This window comes from Trichogramma pretiosum, unplaced genomic scaffold (genome assembly GCF_000599845.2).
Source record: "Trichogramma pretiosum strain Unisexual culture from Peru unplaced genomic scaffold, Tpre_2.0 scaffold24, whole genome shotgun sequence".
Classification (NCBI taxonomy): domain Eukaryota; kingdom Metazoa; phylum Arthropoda; class Insecta; order Hymenoptera; family Trichogrammatidae; genus Trichogramma; species Trichogramma pretiosum.
In genome coordinates, this window is record NW_019641611.1 from 832418 (window position 1) to 856404 (window position 23987).

The following is a 23987-nucleotide window of genomic DNA, read 5'->3' on the forward strand; positions in this document are numbered from 1 at the left end:
ACTTAATTTTTGTAAATTATCATGATGAAATACTTGAGTAACTCCTGTCATAGGTCAAAATATTTTGATACTGTTAAAAATTCACAATAACCAATGATTATATTCAACAATCTGGTTATTGTCTCATGAAAATCACCAGAAATGACGTGGCAAGTGCACATTTTACACTAATTTTTTATTAATTTTGTGTAAGGAATTTAAATGCAATAATTTAAATTTTACTTTAAATTCAGGAATCCACTAAGAAAACAGTATATAACAACAAGGCCCACTCCTGCTTACCCATGTCTAACAGCTGAAGAAGATCGAGAACTTGATATCGCTGTTCAAAGAATTATTCAGTGTGTTTTTATAATTTACATTGGAATTCAAAGTTAAAACATAAAAATAATTATTTTCTTTTTTGTAGTGTTGAAATTACAACTAGGAGAATGTATAAAGAAATGAAAAAATATATTAATGCAATCAAACAAGTGGATTCTACAGATCAAGGATTAACTTCTAATTTGGTACAAAGTGGATTGGTCCATGTAAATGATAATCTTAGAATTCTAATGGAGGAGTTTCATTCCATAACCACTCAAGTAATAAATAAATCCATGACACTTTTCAATAATAAAAAGTTGATAAATAGTTTTAATTCTTGTTAAATTGCAGATAGGAAAAACTGTGGAAGAAGCAGTTATTTTTTACCAAAAATCATTTTTAGAGCCTCTAAAGAAATTACGTGAACATTTTGCTTACATCAGAGATGCTCTGAATAAAAGAGAAGACCTTGTTAGTACTTGGAAAACAGCTCATACAAATTTTAAAAAGTATCATGACAGAAGAGAAAAAAAAGCAAGCGATCATGTAAAATTAAATAAAGAAAAGATAGCAGAAGAACAAGCTGGTAAAGAGTTGAAAGCATATCATGCCCATCTTTTAACTGAACTTCCAATATTTTTAGAAAAAAGATTGGAATACATGAAACCCACTCTTCATGCTTTCATTGCTACTCAGTTAGAATACTACGGCAATTCAACTAGATTATTTACTCAATTAATGCCTGAAAAAAATGAATCAGGATCTCCAAATTCTTCTATGTCTGAGGAAGATTATCAAAGAGAAATTGATACAAACTTCAAACGCATTAAAGAATTAACAATTGTAAAACATTGCTGAATTAGTTCAATTTAATTTTAAAAGTGATGAAATTGAATGCTGGGAAATTGTTAATACTTATAAGTTTTAATATTGTTAAGAATGTCTTTATTTTTATAAAAAAAAATGTATGTGCCTATGGTAAAAGATTATTTATTATGTAAATTATGTATTGTAAATATTGTCCAGTGCAGCTTTTTGTAAACTGCAAATTTTTATTCCATAAAAGTGATTATATATTTATTAAGGCTATTATATACAATAAAAAAATTTGAATAGTGATTGGGGTGCATTGAAAAAAATTGGACACCGAACAAGTTTGTTTATCTATTTATACTCAACATATCTCTTTATTTACAATTTTAGTATCTTAAAATGTTTTAATTAAAAAAAGTATTCAATCAACTAGATGTATTTATAAAAAAAAGTAAAATTTAGAATCTATGAAAGAAATCTTAAATTGCTATCAACTTTTCTTTCATTACTCCTACACAGACAAAATTTCATCATTCCTGATGTCCTACTAGCTGATGTAATATTTTACAGATGATCACTCATGCATAGCGCCTGCAATAATACGAACAAATTTTCGCAGATTCACTGCAATAACAATTGCAAATTTCTTAAGGTTTTAATTATGAAAAATTCATTTCTGTATCATTTACATTAAATCAATTATTCCAATAATTCTGGGATTGAGGAATATCAGCACTCGACTTTTCAAAAAAAAAACGATAGTAATCTTGCTAATATAAATGAAAAATAGCGATTACAGTTTTTGTGAATAAAAACAGAATAGACTAAGTATATTAATATTTAAATGGCTTTTAATTTAAAATAATCGAATTTCTAATAAACGCAGGCTTAAATCGATTAAATAGGAGTGAAACCAAAAATGAGTTTTCAATTTGAACAAGACTTCTTTTGTGAAAAGAAACCCCACATTCAGTGAAAAAACCACCTTCCTGTTTATAATTTTCCAAAGCTGGAGCTTTGAATCTGAACGGATATAAAATGCCAAAATTTTCTATTTCTAATAATAAAAATGGTGTAAGAATTGATTATATTGAGAAATTGAGAAATTAACATTAAAAATTATAAGTTTCATGGATAAAAACAAATGATGTAAACATGGTCAAACATCGATCATCATGAGTAACATTCTCGGTCAAATCTGAATAATGATGAGTAATAATGCATAATGTATAAACAGTATTCGGAGTGACTAATTCGATAATAACCGAAAAAGATGTAAATAGAGCGTAGTCAGGGTCGTCCGTGTGTTAAACACAGTAATCATAATCATAGCAGATAGGCTTGGCAGGATAGAGCCCCTAATACGCTTTGTTTACGTTTTTAGCTGATGCAAAATTCAACGCCCTGTAGAGAATGCGACACACAATACAATATTACTATATGTATATGCAATGAGAATTATTTAAAGGCTTATTTATTTGACGTCAATAGGGTAAAAAGCGAGTACGCAGGCGCGCAGATGTACAGTTAACTCCTTTCTGGCGCTCGTCGACCAATCGCGTACGAACACGAAGCCCCGAGCCTCCGCTAGTGTAAAAAATCGAGAAAGTCCCTGTCGTTGCATCAGCCCGTAGTTTATAAGTATTCGGTACGGCGACTCCGCAATCGTCAGTCTCGTGATTATGTCTACATCAAGCACAAGTGAATTCAGTGTTGTTGTTTTGCGGTGCCTAAGTGACGATAAACTCCGAACATATTAAGAGTTGCGTGATAACAATAACATACACCTTGATAACAGATACACGGTGAATAATAAGAAAGTTATCATGGCGCCTACGGTCACTTTGACAAAACAGCAGCAGCAGCCTTTAGTGGCTTTAAGAAAGAATAATGTCAAGCTACCAAAGCTGTGCATAAAAAATGTTCTAAAACCAGGCGTACATTTTCAACCACTTCCATCAACAATAACTTTCTTGGAGCAACTGTGTGGTACAGCAAAAGAAAGACAACAAAAAACATCTGCATTCCAACCTATAATAATTACATCTGAAAATCAGCCACAAATTAAAACTGTAACAGTTACAACAAAAGAAAAACAAATTGAACCACAGTTATTGCAACCAAAATCGATAGAACAGCAAGTGACAAAACATGTTATTCAGCAACCGCAGCAAATAACCAATCCCATTCCAGTCGAGAACGGAAATGAAATAATGTTAACGTTCGATTCTACGGACGAACTATTATTGGTAAAAGAGGAGCCTGAAATAATGGAAGCTCAAGATGTCACACTCATTCCAGATCTTTTAGAAGATTCTCCTCCTGCTGGCAAAAAAAGGCGTTTAGAAGGGCTCACGTACGAACAAAAAGCCTACAGAAAGTAAGTGAAAATATTGCATCATCTTTTGACGTACGCCATATGGCAGCGGCTCTAGAAACGTCTATGCCACGATAAACGCTTTTCTCCCACTCCCCCACTATTCTCTCTCTCTTTCTTTTGTGTAGAGGCTATTTGATATTTATAGTTTTTAAAAACGTCAATATGAGTGTAATTAGTTTTTTCCGGTGGTTTTCTTAGATGCAAATACGATACATTTTTTGAGCATTATTTAATATTTTCAATCTTACATTTTTTGAAAAAAAAACACACATTTTCAAAACAAACGGTTGAAATATTTTTATAATGATACGTTTTAATTTCCAAATCATTGAATCTTTATGATTCAGTATATTGAATTAAAATTGATATGTATCTGATTTTGCACGTAAATTTTATTTGTTTTCCTCAGTCTGACCTGACACAAACAATGCACAGACAAAACATATACCTTGACTTTATACAAACTTTAGTGTTTACTTTTTATATGCATCAATTAATAAATATTAACTTTGTTTTTTTGTTTTTTTTTTTTCAGAAAACTGAAAAACAGACTGGCAGCACAAAATTCGCGGGATCGAAAAAAAGCCAAAGTTGAAGAATTAGAGAAAAGCCTTGTAACCCTAAGGGAAGAGAATACGAAGCTCGTCGAAGAAAATAGGACACTTGAAGAAAGGAACAAATCACTGACCGAAGAGATGGAAGCGCTTCGTTCCGCAAGCCAGGCATTAAAGGAAGAAATGGAAAGGATCAAAGGCTCACAGAGCAAATGCTCGTGCGGCTCGAATCCGAGTCCGGTGACAGTTGTCGAATGTACTGATTCAACGCTGGGATCAGCAGTATCCTCGAACCCTCTGCAGCAGGGTGGACCGGTACAGACGACGAGTCGTCGGGCGACGGAAGACAGCTTGAGCGAGCTGGTAGCGAATGTAGCCTTTTTTCTCCTTCTGAAGGTCTTACTTTTGGATTGCCGGAAAAAGAATGGCTCAGCCAGTTTGAATACTTGGTTAACCCAATTCTTGACAAGCTTTCCACCGGGGATGAAGGAAAAACTTCTCAGTTATGCACAAGCGAGGAACTTCAAAAGGGCACAGGAGAGGAAACAAAGGGAGAAGCAAATGGTAAAAGCCATGAGGAACAGTGTGTTATTGGGGAGAAAATGGTGGGGCCGAAATTGTATTCTAAGGCCAACGAGGACGAAACCGTAATGTTGACAGATTCAGAAACTCTTCAAGATTTGGAAGCAGATGTCTTAAAGCTAGAAGATTATCAGCAATTGGAAAATGTATTAGCGACTTTAAAGAATGACGTTTGTAAGGAGGCTGATGATTCTATAAACTGCCGGAAAACAAGTTCTAAAAAATGTATCCCGATGGAATCTGACGTAGGACCATATTCGTCAGCTGCATCTCCGACAACATTGAGCAGTCATCCCGAAGGCATATATATGAGTCCACTGGAATCTTGTTTACCATTCAGTAAATATGATTTAGATTATGACTCGATCTTCGATCTTGACCTTGGCTATGAATCACACAGTTCACCTGAAAGCGACATTAATGTGAATTTGAATAATAATTTTTCACTAGCTATGGATTTTCCTCAACTAATATCAGATCTTTAAGTATTTAAAACTGTAAAATGTACGCTAAAGTAAAGTATTATGTGATATTTCAACTTACTGAAATCATAAATTTTTATAAAATAATTCATTTTTCACTTAGAATATCACAAGTCAATGATAAAAATTATCTTTATAAAATGTTAAATATTAAGTTTAAAATTCAGTTTATAAGCTCGGAATTGGAATTTATGTAAATATTGTAAAATTGATCAATAGTCTATTATTTTAAGTTATATCGAAGGTTTCAATCTAAATTTATTTCGTTATGATTGAAATCATATTAAATATAAGAAACAAAATTATAATTTATGTATAAATTATGTTATTATAGTGGATAGAATTTTTATAAAATATCATTTTTTAGTCTTAATTGTAAAATACGATCCTCATTTTTACTGAATGTATGCTAAGTGTGATCCAAAGTTTGTTGTATTTTCAAAGTCACAACTATATAATAGGTTTGATTTATTATCAACTTTAACTACAACATAGACTTTGTTGTGTACATATAATAAATCATGGTTTAAATTATAATGTTTTTTTATTTTACATTGTTAAAATCCTTAATTTTTTTCATTTGCAAGATTGATTTCCAAAATTTTCAATCAATATTCATTGAGCCTTGATTTAAAGAAATATTTAGAGTTCAATTAAAGAATGCGAAATATAACGCCCAAGTACATACTTCTTGAAAACTTTAGAATTATTACAATAATATCGGCTTCAAATATTTTTATATCTTTTCTACAGACAATTTTCACTGTACACTTAAAAATTAAACAAATTAGTAAAAACGATAAAATTATAAAATGGAACTAATAATTTAAATATTTATTTGCTAAAAGAACTGACGAAGAAAGTTATTTTTTGAAAAATACATAATGTTTGACCAATTATAAATAATAATCGAGCTTTGGTTAGCACCTTTTACACATTAAAAGCTTACAAACTAAAAAATAATTGAACGATTTACACAAATTGTTACTTTTGAATACACCAAAAAACATAAATGCATCGGAAAAATTGGTATATTTATAGGTAATATCAAATTCTCTGAGCTTTAAAAATGTTGAAAATTCTTCAACTGTCTATACATAATAACTAACATGATTAAAATTACAGGTTTTCTTACACATATAATAAAATATATCGTCCGGTTACGAAATCATGTTTTGTGAAAAAAAATCGATGCAATCTAATATCAAGCGATTTTAAGCCATTATGACCATTAATTGTATAACAAATTAGTTAAAAATAGAGAAAAACAGCTACTCTGACTATAATACAGGTAATTTTATCGATCGAAAAAAACTAAAGACATGGAGTGGTTGCCTTCAGCACCACTTGAAAATAATATAATTCGTTGTTTTTACTTCTTCTAATGCATCATATAAACAATCGTTCGTACATCTTCGCTACATACCTAACAATATTGATTATAATTATAATTTTCGTGTATAGTACGGTTGAAATGTATGTATAGAATCGCGTACAGACAATATAACTCGTATAAAGTCGTCGTTTAATCTAACTGAAATTTATATGAAGTGGATGGCTTGACAGAGCAATGTAAAAATAAATAATACACCGCTAATCTCTGTTAAAATGTATTATATCATTTGGCACTATACTCAAAGCTTCTTCGTGAAAAACTAGATGTGAGTGTATAAATACAATCCTTTTTGCTTCAAGTAATCAACAACGATCGAATGCACCATTAAAACAAAAGAACAGAATACATTTCATTTGCCGCGCAACGATTGAAGATTCCGCGATCGACAATGTGAATAAAAACGCGAAAACAAATCGATAACAATGTAACTATCAGGGCGCTCGTTACAAAACTTTAACTTTGTATTATCACGCTCTGGTAGTCGCAATAGAAATAAGCCACTGCTGCTGTTGCGGCGACCTGAGCGAACGTCATTCGAGCGTGTGTGGACGTGGGTAATCATCGTCATTGCACGAACTTGTCAAGCTCAGCCGAAGAGTTTGTCGAAGCAGCCGTGGCAGTAGGGCTTGTCGTTTTGTTCCTTGAACGTGCCCTTGTTCAGCTGCTTCAAGCAGAACGCGCAGACGAAGTGCTCTGGATGAAATTTGCGGAACATGGCGGTTATGCAGCGACCTGTAAGAATAAAAAATAAAACAGAAAAATGTAGTGATTCACGTGATCGTAAAAACGAGGATGAACAACAAAACGAGCTTATCGCGGAAAAGCTATAGTACAGCGGCATAAAAGCAAAGCATACCGGTTATGGGCTTGTGACAGCCGGCGCACAGAGAGCCGCGCTTTGCGTGGTAATGCGTCTCACAGTACGGCTGGCCCTCGTGGTCGAAAAATGAGCCACCTTGAAACTTTTGCCGACAATCCTGCAACAAACAATAAATAAGATCAGCCTTATATTCGTCAATGACGTGCATTCAAGAGCAGTAATTTTTATTCAAATAATCGATGACGATTTTACGGTGTGACTAAAGACCACTTCAAATCGACTCACAATCGAGTCTTTTTTTCAGAACGGAAATTCAGTGCAATCGCAGGTATATCGAAAAAGGTGCCTCTCTCATAATTATGCGCTCATAGCTGTATAAATATACAACGATAACGTGAGCTCATCTAGATTATAATAAGCGAGCAAGAGCGGTCATGAGCTTCACTCGCTCAAGTTGTTTAACTTATGATTAATGTCCAACGCGTATCCACACGAAATGGTGAACACACCGAGACGGCTTAATTTTAACTCATAGCGAGGATTGTCTCATCAAAATTAATACGTTTCGATATAGATGACGTAAGGTCTGTGTATCAACGAGGCAGAGGAAGAGCCGTATGGAGTAGCGTCATCGAGATCGAGGAAAAGCACTTCGGCAAAAAAGAGAAATGTATCACGCAATTCTCATTCGCACACGCCTACACGATCGAATAGAAACGCGGAAAAAATTGCACACGACGCCTCGCGCACGTGTGCATAAATTTAGCTTTCCAACGCGAGCGCGCACGTACACACACACGCGCGCGCGAAAGCCGAAATTTGTGCGCACGACACCTCGCGCGAGAGCCAGCGAGCGAGCGCACAACCTTGACCCCGAGAATAAAAGCCCGAGGGGGTTGAGCGTAAGCACACCCGCGGCACGCGCATAAGTTTGTCTTATTTTTTGTTTTGTTTTTTTGTATTTGTTTTGTTTTTTTTTATTTTGATTTTTTTTTGTTTTTTTTTTTTTTTTTTTTTTTTTTTTGTTAACTGTTTTTTTATTTTAAAATATACATTTATTAATCGTTAACATAAAGTGTACAGAATAGAAGCTCGTTGTAAACGAGCCATTCGATCAGTTCTCTCGCATACTTTTGTAAAAAAATCGACTTTCGATAGTTCGTCGACTGTTTAAAAAGGGTCAATGTGTGTGTTTAAGTGTGTTTATGTTTGTGTTTGTGGGGGGCGTGTAAGTTTTTTCGAAGGTAAATCGATAACGAGTAGTTGCTAGAGCTTTGAATATTATTCGTATCTGCGTCATTTTTTGGTCCTGCAAAAAACGGAGGGAACATCCACTCCCATCATTTTTTTTCATTGTTGATATCATAATCATCATCATTTAGCTTCGCACAATTTTCAATTGGCGGCTTATAGATATCATTGGTGCTCCAGCAAAGCTGACTCGTATCGCTTGGGGTAAGTATTTTTACATACGAAAAAGTGTAAATATACGTAAAATTCATTTTCTCTACGTTTTTAAAATAAACAATCTATCACACTTTTAGCATTCACTCATACATTCGCTCAAAAAATATATATCGTGTATTGTGTATCGATTGGCTGTTGCTCGATCTAAGATAGAGACGCTCTCGGACGCTTACGCCTCTTCTTCCTCACCGTCGTCTTCCTCGTCTTCGTCGACGCCTACGCATTTGGGGCACATCGGCTTACCCTCCATGGCGTAAAACGACTTGCCGGACACCGGTTTGTTGCAATCCTGAAAATATCAACCGTATACAGTTGCTAATGATATGCGAATTTTTGGCGTCACACCTGAGGTCATCAGCGGCGGATTATGCAAGCGCGTCCGTCTATAGGTATAATAGGCGCGCTCGCGCGGCTACGTAAACATTTTGCTTTTGGCCAGATTCGGCTTTGGCGATTACAAATCGGTCGGACGAAAGTGAAATGATTCGGTATGAAATTTCGTAAAGAACGTACCCTGCATACGAAGCATTCTGGATGCCATTGACTGTTGAGGGCGGATATGTAGTTCTCCATGATGGCACGATTGCAGCCCCCGCACTTGGGGGCGAACATGTCGAAGTAGTCGTCGCGGCAGTAGGGCTTGCCGTCGCGCTCATGGAAGCCCTCCTCGCCGAATTGTTTGCCGCATTGAGCGCAGAAGAAGTGCTCGGTGTGCCATGTCTTCTCCAGTGCGGTGACGCATTTCTATAAATAAATTCGTAAACACACGGATGGAAAATTATGACACGATGAACACACGGACAATTGCAGCTATCGCAGTTGTCTTCGGTCAAAAATACGTACGTCGAGGATGGGTCCGTTGCAGTACGCGCACCTGGGCGAGAACAGATTGTGATAGTCGTTCTCGCAGTAGGGTTTACCCTCGCGCTCGAAGAAATTCCGGGTTCCCAGCTCCTCGCGGCAGTGGGTGCAGGTGAAGTGCTCCGGATGCCATGTCTTACCCAGAGCCGTGATTACCTGCGACGAATGAACGACAAAAAAAAAGAAGAAGAAAATTGTTAAACAAACGAGTTCATTAGGTATTCAAGTGGTTACACAAAACGTCGAGCATCGTCGATGTGATCGGCATTGAAATCGTGTCGGCGATGCTCGACGTTGCCCGGCGAAGCGCGGCGTCTGCTGGTAATTTCTTCTGGTGTCTGGCCAAGATCGACGATGAGAAAATCACTCAACAGATGCCTTCTTTCGCGCGAGGGCCGAAAAAAATGTAGCACCTGTCCGACGATCGGCTTCTCGCAAGCGCTGCAGCATCCCTTTTGGGTCGTGTTTACACCTTGGCGACTCATGTCTGCTTGGAGATTACCAAGCATAGAATCCAACTGATTTCGTTGATAATACTGTTGCTGCTGCTGCTGTTGCTGCTGCTGCTGCTGATGTACTAGATGATTGCTCTCGTAGTGTGCCGGTATATACTGAGGATGGCCCTGCTGTCGGGTCTCTTGTACGTAAACTCGGCTGCACGTTGTCGTGGTCGTCTGTTCGTTTCCAGGCAGCGGACTGCTACCGCAACTGTTGCTCGTGTGCGACTGCTGATGTCTTATACCTCCGCTAGATTCACTACTCCGTTGCTGAAGCGAAGTCGTTGGTGGTGGTGGCTGCTGGTTCATCTGTATGAAATCGCACACAAGCAAACGCCGCCGTTTTTACTGGTTGCTTATACGTACGCGAGCTTTTCGGGTATTTTCAGATATCTCGAAAAAGCTTTCGAGTCGAGCTTTTCACGGGTGGAGGGAGGGGGGGGGTGCCGAGCGAGAGCATAGGTAGAGGGAAGGCTGACAAACCGATTGCATATATATACGCGTACGCCACAATGCGTGTGCGAGGATACCGATCGCTTGCCGTTATTATCGTCATTATTATTATTGTTGTTGTTGTTGCTTTTGCTGCTGATGCGGCTGCTACTGCCGTGTGCAGCACGCGGTCACAGGCAAAAGCTCTGGCGCTCCTTACACGGAGATTATTGCCTTTTTTCTGCAACAAAATCATCTATTTGCGGCGTGGTTGCGCGATTCAAGAAAATCTGGCTCCTAATAGTCTTGCGTACGTACGCAAATGTAAATTTGACGAGTGGAAAAAAAAACATAATGCGAGAGCGGGCATGCGACGAACGAGCGTTGACTAGACAACGAGCAACGGCGGCGGACTCGCTCTACGTAATAATCGTTAGCCTCACGCGTTTCAAGAACATAACTAATAGGATCTTTAATGTTTACGAGCAGACGCGAGCACGCGCCCGCGCAAGACCAAGCTTTTTATATAATTTTCCAACTCGACTGCTCTCGCGCTTTATTTATTTACCAGCGCGACTTTTGGCAAAACACGAGTGGCTAGATTATATTTCGCCTGTTTTGTACGCAGAGAGTCAAAGAGTTCCTAGAGTAAGAAAGACGAAGAAAAAAAAAACGACGACGACGAGTGAACAGTTTGGGCGATGCGCGCCGCGTCGTAGGGCCTCATCGTGTGTGTGTGTACAGCACTCGGAAAGCGCGAAGCGCGGTTATTTCGGTAATGCACACGGCCAAGAATGGCCAGAAGCCGTGCGTGTGTGTTGTTATGCCGCGACGATGACTGCGTCGACTCGGCTATAATAGAGCTTCGAGATATTATTACGGCGTTTTATCGAACTTTTGGCCGAGTACGACGATCGGTCCCTGCACGCGCGCCGCGAGTAGATAATCCAAGCGTCTCTCCTTTTTTCTTCAAGATCGTCGACTTTGACTTTTTATGATTCATTGGGTTGGTAGCGTCTCGCGGCGCGCGAGATCGACCCGAAAACGTCAGGAAAATTACAAACGCGATCTAAATATCGGGACTTACAAAAATAAACTTTTCGAAATGAAGTTTTTATTTCATACCCGACAAAGTTTCTATTTCCGTCGTTACATGGCCGATTATCATTTTGTAACAATATGGAATTATTTCATTTGATTTTTTTTTTCTTTTTGCAAAATCGAATAGACCGCATGATCGGTCCACGAGACTGAAAAAAGCTCAGTAATTTTCAGTGATCTTGAAAATAGATTCTTAAAAATAGACGAAGATCGGTCGTTTTAATATATTCACTAGCGAATTTGACATTTGCATTTTTCTGACAATTCAACACAAACAGCAGCACGCGCGCACCGTATGTTTACTCGGCGCAAATAGCCAAAAATATTGTGAATGCTTTTTACGAGCTTATCGCGACCCTCAAGGATTTGCAAGTATAAAAAGCCGCGGTAAAATATTACTTTATAGTGTATAATCTCGCTGCTCACCGGAGCTGCATAAAATCGATAAGCTAGTCAACGTTTAGTTGACAAATAGCATTGCGTGATTAGTAAGCCAAACAAAAATAGAAAATGAGCCATCTTCATCTGCATTGATGCTGTCATGTATTGATTTCGGAAATATATAACTCGATGAATTGCCTTCGTACCGAATTTCGTTACACATTATACACATAAGGTAGGATTGCGAAAAGCCAACCTTGAATTCCGATAAGGAAGCCATTAGGTCGTCGAGCTCTCTGGTGGCGTTGCTGGCCGTGTGGTGGCCGTTGCTGTAGCCGTGCTGCTGCTCGCTTCCTCGTCTGCTCAGCGAGCCCTGATGACTCGGCGGATAATAGCCGTCCATTGGCCCCGTGGGCTGCAGGTCCATCGACGTCTCCTGAATGGTGACCTTCATGCGCTGTCCGCCGTTCGAGTAATCCCTGCGCGTAAAAATGCCTCGCGTGAATGCGCGAAAAAAGCCGATCGAGAGCGATAGACTTATCGACGTTTCCGATCGCCACCGATACACTCGGGCCGGCTTTTACAACCGCGATAATATTAACAATAACAAAGCGGCCGTTACGTCAGCTTCGAGCGACAATGAGCCACGCTAAGCTATTATATATTTTTCAAATAGAGAACTGCAGAAGTAAATCAAAAGGCAGAAAAAAAACATAAAGATGGTATCGGCGAGTCCGGGCTTATCCGAAGGTCGCACGCACAGACGAGCTTCCGAGAGCGAGACTCACCCATTCGGCATTCCTGTGGCTAACTCTTCCAGCAAACTGTCGACCGTCGGTCCACTCGGTGACAGGCTACTCGTCGAGCGCAGCATTGGACTGCGACGAACACCATTTGTCACGCCATCTCTCACGTCTGTAAATGAAAAAGGAAAGAAAAGACATGGATTTAGTTCGCAACAGGTAGCATCTTATTCGCTTGACATTAGAGAGAAAACGAGAGAGAGAATTAAATTGAGTGTCGATGACGCTTGTCTCTTCTTCATGGAAGATATTCCGACTCGCGTTGCATTGGATCACATCCAATTTGGCGTTTGAAAACCTTCGTTTCGGCGGAAGGTCATAGTCCAAGACGCGGTCGCTCGACGTTGACGCTCATCGCCGCTACCACCGCCGCCGCCGTCGTCGTCATCGTCGAGCGCGTAATAACACAAAAGCTATGTCTAGCAATTAATAAGTGCCGAAAGGTATACACTCGTTGCAACTCGCTCGGTGCATAATTGAGAAGCTCGTTAGCTTCGTGGACTTTAATCAACGAAATTTCAGCGAGAATCATCGTTACGATTCCATTACTCGACGCTGCGCGCAACGTAGATTACCAGAGAGCTCGTTAAATTACCTCGTTCTTGGGGATACGAATTGTAGCGGGCGTTGCTCAGGTCTTGCAGAAGCGTGTCCAACTCGGTGAGGTTGTTGTTGAGCGACGGCATTTTCGAGCTGGACCCGGTCGAAGACGACGCTGCTCCGCTGGGATGCGGATAGTGCCGACCGTGGCCGGCGGCATTGTTGACGCTTATCCTCGCCTCCTCGATCGCTTCCCGATTCTGATAGGTCGGCTGCGAAGCAATGGAAAAAAAAGTAATAGACGTATTTTTCGAAAAGGTGCATTTTGGCAGACACGGCTCGGCTGCGAAGCCAACGGATCACGTCCAAAAGTGGCGTGGCGGATTATTATATTTGCCCGCGATCGATAAGTCATGTCATCGGATCATAAAATTCATACCAAATTAGATTTTACAAGTTAATCGCGCGAGCAAGCGCACGACTGCATTGCACATTTAAGCGCGCGCATTGCAAGGAAAACATCGTAATGGACCTTGCCAAAAATATCGCGCGGATGATTTCTCGCAGCTTGACGAAGGAAGGAAAAAAGCTCGCGAGGGCTCTGCTGCGGTTTATTATGCCGTATAATAATACATTATGGTCCTCGTCCAAGGCGTGCACGCGAGCGAGCGATAGAACGAACGAACGAGCGATGCGTCTCGCTTTATTAATCGTGCGTCGGAAACACGAGCGCGGAATTGGCCGCGATGCTCGACGATGACTTACACCCTTAAAAGACGGGGAAAAAACTCGAGCAGAAAATTCCTCGCGCTCTTTCTCTCTCTGTGAGAGACGCGATCACTCATAATGGAACGTCGCGTGGCTCTGGTGGTGGCGCTCTTTTTCGCAAAAGTCGCGTTTTAATTTTAGAATCGTGCGAGCACACGCAGAGCGTGTGCAATATCGAAGCGTCTTTGATACATAATCGACGTGACAGCTCGAAGCGAGAGCTTGCACACGCGCCGGGCTCGCTCTTAAATCCGCCTCGATGGTGTTTTTCTTCTCTCGATTGCGCGACCCCGATTTTCAAGAGTGAGAGTCAAATGCCGTGTCTTTTTTTTTCTCCGCGAAAAACATGTCGAGGATCGCGCGCCCAACAACAGAAAAATACCAATGAACCCTGTCAGGGGCGAGGAGATATTTTCGGTGCATCTTGGTAAAAATCAACGTACCGACTGCGAAGACATGGGCGGGGGAGTGGCGCAGTTCTCGTACGTCTTGTAGGAAGACGGCGACGCATTGTTGTGCAGGTGCTGCTGCTCTCGCTGCTGATGCTGATGCTGCTGGCGCGTGCCGTTGATCGAGCCATAGCCGGGTGTACTTCCGCTGTTGTTCAGCAGCGCCGAGTCCGTCGAAACCGTGTTCTGCAAGTCGGCCAGTAAGGCATCTGTAATCGAGTTTTAACGTTAATTATTTTAGAAGCTTAAAACCCTGTATTCGCGCAACATTGTATATTGGACAAAATTTGTGACCCTATATATCAATTCATAAAAGATCGGAGCCAAGATTTGCGGATTATAATCGAAATATTAATGCGTTAATTAATACATTAGCGAAATTTCGGACGAAAACGATGGCAGACATATTTTGGCAGTCTCATAGTCGTTACCGAAAGTGTCTAATTTTGGAGCAATATTGCGCACACAGCATCTAATGAAGAAACAAAAAAAAAATACATCAACCGAGTCATAAAGCGAGGGTAACTGGTTCATTAGTTCGATAAACGAGCGAACCAATTATAATCCAATAAAAAACCAATTCAGACTAGGCTCGCTAAATAAAAGAAGATCGATCATGAATTTCTCGTTGACGACGATGAGCATCGCCCAGAACAAAGGCGGGGCGTACTACTGCGCGCACACAAAGCCTCACATCATCGAAGCAAAAACACGCACGCACACTCGATCTCTCTTATAATCGGCCCAGCTAAGTCTCTCGATGACGCCGAAAAAGTTTTATATTTAGCAGAATAGTGCATCGCGCGTAAAATGTGCAGTAAAATGCCGCCTGATGGCTTTTATTGCGCGGCATACGCTCGCTTGCATGCTTCAATTGGCCGAGCATATAATTGGAATTGTGAACAATTATGACACTCCCTTATCAGATGGACGCGGGAGTACACATACTCACACACACGTATAATACAAGATCGTCGCGAAGCTTCGACGAATCATATACAGTGTTATATTTTTAGTTAATTTCTCGTTTCGTGCATCATACAAATAATCCGTGTGTAATACCTATTTTGTGCAAAGCGGTCAAGTTTACACGTCTTTATCTTTCGTGCCTCGTTGCCTATAAAGCATTATATTATTTCTACCTCAATTACACGAGAGGTAAATAATGCTCCATAAAAACGTTGTTCAATAAATCACTCGCTAGGCCGCGTAATTGTATGCGAAATTGTACTTGACAAAACGCGACGCATTGGACAGATCCGCGGCTCGTTTCGGCTATTCGTGTTATTATACAGTATTATACAGATCGAGCAGTCCTCGGTCAACTTATCAGTGAATTGCTCGGCTCTACTGTCTCTGTTAACCGTGTCAAATCAATCAGTTACAGACGAACATAACATATAAATCGTATTTTGTATAATTTTTGAGCGAGCCTATCACGCTTATACATTTAATGCCTCAAGAGCGAAAAATAAGAAGAGAAAAAAGAGAAGAACAGCTCGAGTGGCAGATAAAACGCAGCGTTCGATTCTTTCTCGCGCAGACGAGCGTTTGCTGCTGCTTTCTACATTTTGATAATGAAAAAATGTTTTCGACTGGAAAATCATGCTTAAATTATCGTTGTTGTTGGATCGCTACATATCCATAGAGCGTAATCCACGATTGAGTCTTTGTATAAAAACACATGTGAAATGGACAAACGTAAACACGCGTTCGGCTCAGCTTTTACCTCAACAATATCTATAAATAAAGAGCATGTACAGGCAGCAAGTGTTGTGTGTGTGTGTATATCGCACTTATATCAAGCCACATATACACACACAGAGATTATACACTGGGCAACTATTTCGAGAGCTTAGCGATCGGTAAAGAGAATCGCTGTAGGCAGCCGACGAAAATTCAGCGCGAGTGTATTCTGAGAATCGGCGCATTTTTGGCAACTCGAGCTACCAATCATCGATAACGCGCGCCGCACACTGGTACACGCACGCCTTTTTTTCGAGCAGGTCTGCCTGTCTGCGCCGATCCCGCTTCTCTCTTTACTGATAAAAAGTTCCGAGCGTTTTTTTTCGCGCGCAAACGACGATCGGTCAACGCAACTCACTGATTTTGGACTCCCATTCGCGGTGCTTCTGCAGCGTTTCCTCGCGCATCATTCGACCGTAGTAAGGTGAACTGGCTCGATCGTCTTGCTGCGCGTCAATGTCGTTTTGCGCCTCTTCCATTGTCAATGCGTTCGTCGCGTACGCCTATATGTAACTGCTTCACACTCGCGCACACCCACTACAGGAGTTTTCCACGTACTGGGAAAATTTGAAGAAATGCAAAAAGAACCGCACAACGGCCGAGATAAGAGATTTGAAATAAAAATAGCGAGGCCTGTACAGAGGCGAGCACGAGACCTAAGTAACACCGACTGCAGGCCCGCTCGCGCGGGTAATCCAAGTTCATGCATTACGCCTTGTTTCGAGCACTGACCGCTGGCGAGCAACGCGAGATACAGCAGAGAACACACGGTTGCCTAGATCACGGGGTGATCAAAACCGATATTCGGTACTTTTTTCACTCGTATCTATAAACTTTACAATGCCATAGCATTCAAATTTAAATAAGCTCTTCATCGTTCAGTCAAATATTTGGAATTATCGAGTTTTATCGTCGTAAATGGCATGCATAATTATATCTCGATATCCTTCGCTAACCGAAAGAGTAAATAAAAATGAATTAAAATAACGATTTGGAGAAGCTACTGCACGATCGACGATAAAGCAGCTTACGTCTCTATACGAGCTTTGAAAGAGAGTCTTAGAAAATGAATTCGTTACCTTGTGCGTTGAACCTTACACACGCCAGCGACTCGATAATTGATTGACCGCGACAGGCAGAAATTATAAATACAAAATGCGATTATATATAAATAAGGCTCGGTAGTATATTTACTCGAGCTGTGACAGGCAAAGTGTTCTAAAATTAGCATCAAATACAGTTCTGAAAAATTGTTTTGTTTCTTTCTTTTCTTTGCGCATACACACAAATACTTATTTACAGCGAGTCGGTGTGTTATTTTTATTTAGTCTAGAGAAAAATTTATTTTTTGCGCGAAAAGTATATAGCCCTTCACCTGGATTTTGGCCAAAGTTTCTTAATGAAATTCGAAGCGTTGCAAAATGCATCTCTCTCTTTCTCTCTCCCGCTCAAAAGCATACGATTATATTATTGTACTTTGTAGTGCCAAAAATATATTACTACACCATGCGGAATATGCATGGAGACTGCACTTAAGCGAGCAGTGAGCTAATGCAAACTTCTATGACCAATTATTATTATTACTCGTCTGTCTCTATGGGCGAAGCTGTTTACGAGATGTGCGGGTGCGAGTCTACGCGGGTCGGCCCTTTTGTAGCATTTCTCCTCTTCTTTTTCTACTTCTCAGCCGGACAAGTTAATTTGGTATCGCGTGAATTACATCTCTTCCGAGTGTCTGAACACATATACGCTCTCTTACTCTTTCCTTCTCTCTGCATCCGCCTTTTTTTACGCTTCGTTAGGATTTTCCACAAACGATTCTTTATACCCTTAATTCGGTACGACGTCATTTAATCAGAGAATCGGTACGGAGACCGTACGAGGCCGAGTTTGCGAATTTAAAATCGGAAATCGAGGAGTGGTGCGTTTAAAAGCTGCCGGATAAAGCTTAAGTCTACCATGAATTAGAAACTAGTTAAAAGCTATGTTCATCAAGTATTTGAGTTATGACGAATTATTTTGCAGACCCAGACGTAAATGTTATGACTGTCGGCTTATTTAGTAAATATATCTACGTATCGCTGACCGGCTGGCGGGTGCAGGCATTTACGCGTAAATATTTAAAATCAAGCGCGATGTTCAAATACATTAAGCGCATTTTACGACTTGAACACTCTCAAGGTGCTAAAAAAGACTAAATGAAGTTTGACGCACCGAATGAAACGATCGATGAAGTGACTTGGCAATTGCAGAAAATTTAATTGCCACTGTACGTACAGAGGGAATTAAAGTCGTGTCAAATTGCTCTTTACTTCGATCGGACTGAATTCGATCTCCGAGTTCATCGAATGGGATTTAATCAATGGCGCTTAGTAATGAAATGGAAAAAGTGAGAATAATGAACGTTCGTTGATGTTATGTAAAAGATTAATTAAAAAAAAAACAAACGTGAAAGCTTTGACGAACGATTAAGAGCAGGGGAGCGTGTAACGCGCTCTAGTTTTCCTACAAATCATATCGTTGGACACAGTTATTAAATTGCATGGAAAACTATGTCAATGTTTTTCAGCAAGCGTATTTCAAAACACTGCGATACATCCACGCAGTATAAGCGAGGCTAATTTTTGCTCGCGACGCATAGGTTGTTCAACTAAAAATTATGTCATCGACTCTCGCGTTAAAGAGAAAATAATAATCGTGAAAAAGCTTACATCCAGGCGCGAGACCATTTTTTTGTAGCGTCACCCTGTACGGCTGATACGAGTAGCCTGGCTCAACCTTTCCATACATCGTCCGGTCCATGTTGCAGGCAAAAAAAGATGCCTAGTACACTCACACTGCACGAACACAACGCACAAGAGCACGCACACCACTCACGAGCGCACTAAAGTCGCGATCTCGCCAAGGAGCCACTACCGATCAGGATCACTCGAGAAAACAGCATGTTACAGCAGCAGCGGCCGCTGCTGCATGATGCACACTTGGAGAATCGTCGTCGCGCAATGTTGTGTTATGTAGATCGGCGTTTATAGCCAGCAGAAGAGGATGCCGCTGAACTCGGGAGAGCTCGCCTCTCTCGCAGCTTAGCTATGTGCCGCCGTGTATATACCCCGCACACGTGTATACGCGGCGCCCGAGAGCGATCCCACCCTAAAAATAGATCTCTTCGCCACGCGACGACGACCGATGAGCTTTTCCCTTTCTCGAGCGCTTGACTTCTTTGTATTGTACATCTCGCGCTGCGAATCCGACCATCTCGCTCGTCGTTTTTTATTGGGTTTTAGTGCGCCAAGCTCGTACTTGCAGTCTAAGAGCTTTTTTTTAAATGCACTTGCCGCTATGCGCGGTTACGATAATTTCAGTCGTGTATCTCTTTGAGATAGAGCAACGACTCTGCATACGTTAGTACAAATTATGATTTATACTAGTCAAGATCATAAGAATCAAATTTTAACCAACAGGAAAATCATGTTTTTTATTTAACAATATTTGAATAATATGATGCATTAACAAAAAAATGAATGCTGCATCACGTAAAACTCTCTGTCTCGTTCATGAAATTTATAATTTCATGAAACAAGGCAAAAATATGCCTGAGACAGGCACTGAAAATTGATAGCTTTTATTTGAATAGGTACTTTTAACTGACGAATCAAAGATTCATGTTTACAAAGCTTTCCAGACATCTTTACCCCTTGCCTTATAATTGTAATTGAAAAATTACTATTAATATTTAAACATAAATTAATAAAGATTTTTATATTCAATTTCAATGAATGATTGAATTATCTCGTAAATCTTATATCTCACTGTCTACGCATATTTAAAAAATAATTTTTTCCAATAGATAAACATTAACTACACATTTCTTTCTGTTGATCTTGGTCCAAAAAATATACTGACTTCAAGCCATATTTAATGGCTTGATTTTAATAAATTAAAATATTTTAATAACGAATTCTTTTAAAAGAAAATTATTATTATATTATAGATTTATCAGAGAGCATAATACATAGAAGTTTGATAGTTATTGGCGTACGATAATAGACATATTGTGCCTATGTTGCTTTTGTATTTAAAAATTTATAAGCAGTACAAAGTATATGATGTGAGACTAGTAGAACGCTCATGACAACAACTAGAATGATAAAACTAATAGATTATGATTTGGAAGTGTCAAGAAAACGTAAATTTTCTTATTCTACGCAAAGATACAGCTACTCATTAGTGACGATCGATAATTGTATTTATTCCAAACATACTCTGTAGCGGAAATGACAGCAGCGTCACCACTCTATTTCATTCAAGATTTACTTTTTTAGATTTTCATTAAAATTTAAATTATAAATCCACGAATTTGGACATTTCAGTACGATTGATTTAATTCAAAGATAGATTGTAACGATAAAGAAGTTTAACTCAATAATTTAACACGAAGATGTTAATTAGATTGAATAAATTTGATTTTCTTTCAGCTTTAATTTTGATTAAAATATTGTATTACTTGCCTATAAAAAGAAAAAATGTGTTATAGAACGCACATGTAAATTATCGACCGAGACAAAATCGAATGATAATGCGATCTAATAAGGCATTCTTTTTCACTTCCTGCGTCAGCAGACTATTTTTCTTTAATTAAGCGGTCAAACTTTTATTTCCTACTGCATTAAAAAAAATATTTGAAAATTTATAAAATATAAACTAAGATTCGAGGTGTCATGTTTTTTAGAATGTTCAATTAATATCAGTGAAAAAATTGATTAATGCCATGCACGAGTACAATTTTGAATGAATACATTTTTTAGATACGTGCGTAGCACTCGTATAGTCACTGCGTGACCAAGTTATAAAATATCAACAATGTCCGAATTTAAAAGAATACCCCTACTAGGTTTGTGAGATAAATATTCTATTAATTATTTGCACCTAAAGTTTATAAATTTGACTCAATACCTTACCTAAAAATTGAAAGTTCATGACGTGCAGTTTCGTTGCTGCAATCACTTAGTTGGCGGAGAGTGAATAGGTGCAGTATGCATTATCACAGCACTGCTTAACACGGGTATAAGAGATTATACTAACGTCGAAAAACGCTTAAAGACGACTGAAACGATTCCGACTCTCTGGACGCTATCAAGATCTAAAAAACCAAACGGTTTGTCACGAGCTCGCATATTGTCTTTCTAAAACCGCAAAGGTTTTATAAAATTACGCATTAATTCCATATTGATATCGAATACTACTGCAGCTCGACCGTGGCGCAACGCGGCAAGGCAGCGCATAGGTACGGACTGCAAGAGCGAGAAAGAGAGAAGAAAAAAAAACGAGAAGCCTCGTAGCATTAAGCTGCAAACTTGCTGTAACGGAAGATACCTCGTAGTAGAAGTAGTTGAACTTGATTACGACATGGCAGTACGTTTTTCTTCTATTTGTTATGCCCACGTTTTATGCCAGTATATTTTGTTAGTGAGTTTTTCTGTGAAACATGATATGTGATTGTAAGGCGCAGTTCAGTACTCGAGTAATGTAACCCCAAGTGAATCACTGACAAAGTTTGGAGGTTTTTTTTTAACAAAAATCTCATGATTCAGATGGGAAAATGAATAACACTCGACGCAGAACGTGCTCGCTTCTCTAAGAGGGCGAAAGAGTAAAATACAAAAATATTGAATTGAGTCGTTGTGACAAATGCATTAATGCAAAGCACGGCCGTGTGTTTACTTTCCATTTGAACGAGCTAGCGCTAGTTGAATAAATAAAATAATTTACAAGGCAGTTGCGTCGCGCGAAGAAAATTGTTCACGGCTGATTCATCGTAAATTAGGAACTAATAAAAAGACGCAGCAAAGCTGACGAGACGTTGAACGAAAGAGCGTTCAGAGTTGCACTCATTCAGCGCAATTAAAAGAGTTTTATTTCAAAAAATTGTATCGCATATAATTTTCGTGGGTTATTGACCCGAATATTTCGAAAGTCATTTAGCGCGAAATGGACTGCGAGGTGCGTTACGACGAAGCGGAACTGTTTCGCTTTATCGAGAATTTTGCGCTTCCGTATAGCATAAAAATACATCAAAAAGCGCGAATTGAGTCATCGGGCATGCGGTAAGTGCTCGCAGGCAATGAATGTACGTGTTCTCCCTCGAGTATCGATATGAACACGCGGATGATAGTAAAACTTGGTCTATTTTCAAAAGAGGAGCTCTCAAAACGTGAGAAGATATGTAGAAAATCACGTCCACGAAGTATCTTGCTCGAAATTATTCACAAGCTGAGCCAAGAACAAAACGGACGCACGTGACAGACTCACGATTGTTCGATAGACGATACGCCGTGGCGATTCAAAGCGAAGTTCACAATGAAATTCGTATGAAATTTGCTACACCATGCGAATCGCAGTATGTATCGCCATAAACCGTGTTTATTGTTCGATTCACAGACTTCATTTCGGCAGTCATTGCGACAAGAATAGCTACAAAATAACTCTATGAATAGTTGCCTTAGAAGTGGCTTTAAAGTAAGAAAATGCTTCGATTTTCCTCTCTCGGTACGTAAATGCAAGAGCACTATTGAACTCAATTACGTTTCGTGCATGCAAAACATCAACTACCTATTCAAATATAGGCTGGCTCGCTGTCAAAAGATTGTTGAAATTGTTCTCGAGCGCTAAACACGTGTATGATACGCCCACGATATCGAAAAATCTATTCATTGGCGTGCATATACGTATTGTAAATATTCTTATAACCTAAAACGTTATTTTGTTTACAAATTTCACAGTAAAAAAGTATCGACGAAATCCGTGTAAAAAGAGTTAAAAGTGACACGTATGAGTAACGTCAAACGGGGCGGATAAGTAAAAAATTATGAAGCAGTTCATGAGACACATCTGTACGAAGCGATCAATATGAACTATTGACGCCCCGAAGACGTCGGAAATGTTTAAGCGAGCTGAAATTGCATTACTCAGTCTCGCAGTTTGAGGTTACTCCACCGCGTAGGTCAAGATCACTCCACAAGCATACGTACTTTAATATTTTAAAAATCATTAATGAAGTGGCTTACCGAGATCGTCCATGTCGTTGTTAATCGTAGTTATCAACACTTAAACAAAGCACTTGATCGATGCACCGATTCAACAATTATCTCGTTGCAGCCGCTATAACGACCCAGATTTTCAAATATATATATACACTGACTTTGTTTGTGTACGCTGAAATTGACGGGACGGTACGCCGTCGCGGCATGAAATAACTACACTATAGCACTGCTGCGACGAATCCGCATTTATTCAAGGTATCGCGGACATTCACATGGGCTTATATGGATAAAATAACTTGGAACGATTGACGCGAGCTAATCGTGTGCACGTCCTGCAGCAGTTGGTTTTTTGCGTCCTGCAGCAGAGGCCACGGAGCGATGTGTCGCCAAGCCGCAAGAACATCCCTGCACAATTGCCCCTCCAACGAGCTCCTTGCCTACTGCTGCGATGCTGCGGCGCGAGTACGTACGCGGATAATGATAACGAGAAAGAGATGAAGAGAGGGCTGGGAGAACAATTACATGCCTGCGTTGACGCTCTCAATTTTTATACAATTGTCTTTCGAACT

General features: G+C 39.6%; 3 protein-coding genes across 7 annotated transcripts; 2 read left to right on the forward strand and 1 right to left on the reverse strand.

Annotated features, from left to right (window-relative positions):
• The first annotated feature begins 64 nt into the window (after window positions 1-64).
• Window positions 65-1425, forward strand: LOC106648432 (bridging integrator 3-like). The gene is made up of 4 exons (XM_014365337.2): window positions 65-149; window positions 234-341; window positions 410-584; window positions 658-1425. The coding sequence occupies exons 1-4, from the start codon at window positions 142-144 to the stop codon at window positions 1162-1164; spliced, it is 798 nt and encodes a 265-aa protein (XP_014220823.1). The 5' UTR covers window positions 65-141; the 3' UTR covers window positions 1165-1425.
• Window positions 1426-2680: 1255 nt separating this feature from the next.
• On the forward strand, window positions 2681-5651 carry LOC106648386. Its single transcript, XM_014365257.2, has 2 exons — window positions 2681-3499; window positions 4035-5651. Exons 1-2 carry the CDS (start codon window positions 2946-2948, stop codon window positions 4702-4704), a joined length of 1224 nt encoding a protein of 407 aa, XP_014220743.1. The 5' UTR covers window positions 2681-2945; the 3' UTR covers window positions 4705-5651.
• Window positions 5652-5955: 304 nt separating this feature from the next.
• Window positions 5956-23803, reverse strand: LOC106648385 (paxillin). Of its 5 annotated transcripts, none has more exons than XM_023458681.1 (10): window positions 23443-23803; window positions 14627-14841; window positions 13471-13687; window positions 12861-12987; window positions 12329-12551; window positions 10075-10467; window positions 9644-9817; window positions 9314-9544; window positions 7370-7490; window positions 5956-7245 (listed from the first exon to the last, which is right to left on the reverse strand). In XM_023458681.1, the coding sequence occupies exons 1-10, from the start codon at window positions 23453-23455 to the stop codon at window positions 7100-7102; spliced, it is 1860 nt and encodes a 619-aa protein (XP_023314449.1). In that variant the 5' UTR covers window positions 23456-23803; the 3' UTR covers window positions 5956-7099. The 5 variants fall into 5 exon arrangements, with proteins under 5 accessions (XP_023314449.1, XP_023314448.1, XP_023314447.1 ...); XM_023458680.1 differs by lacking the exon at window positions 23443-23803 and adding an exon at window positions 21337-21466; XM_023458679.1 differs by lacking the exon at window positions 23443-23803 and adding an exon at window positions 19090-19195.
• Window positions 23804-23987: the final 184 nt, after the last annotated feature.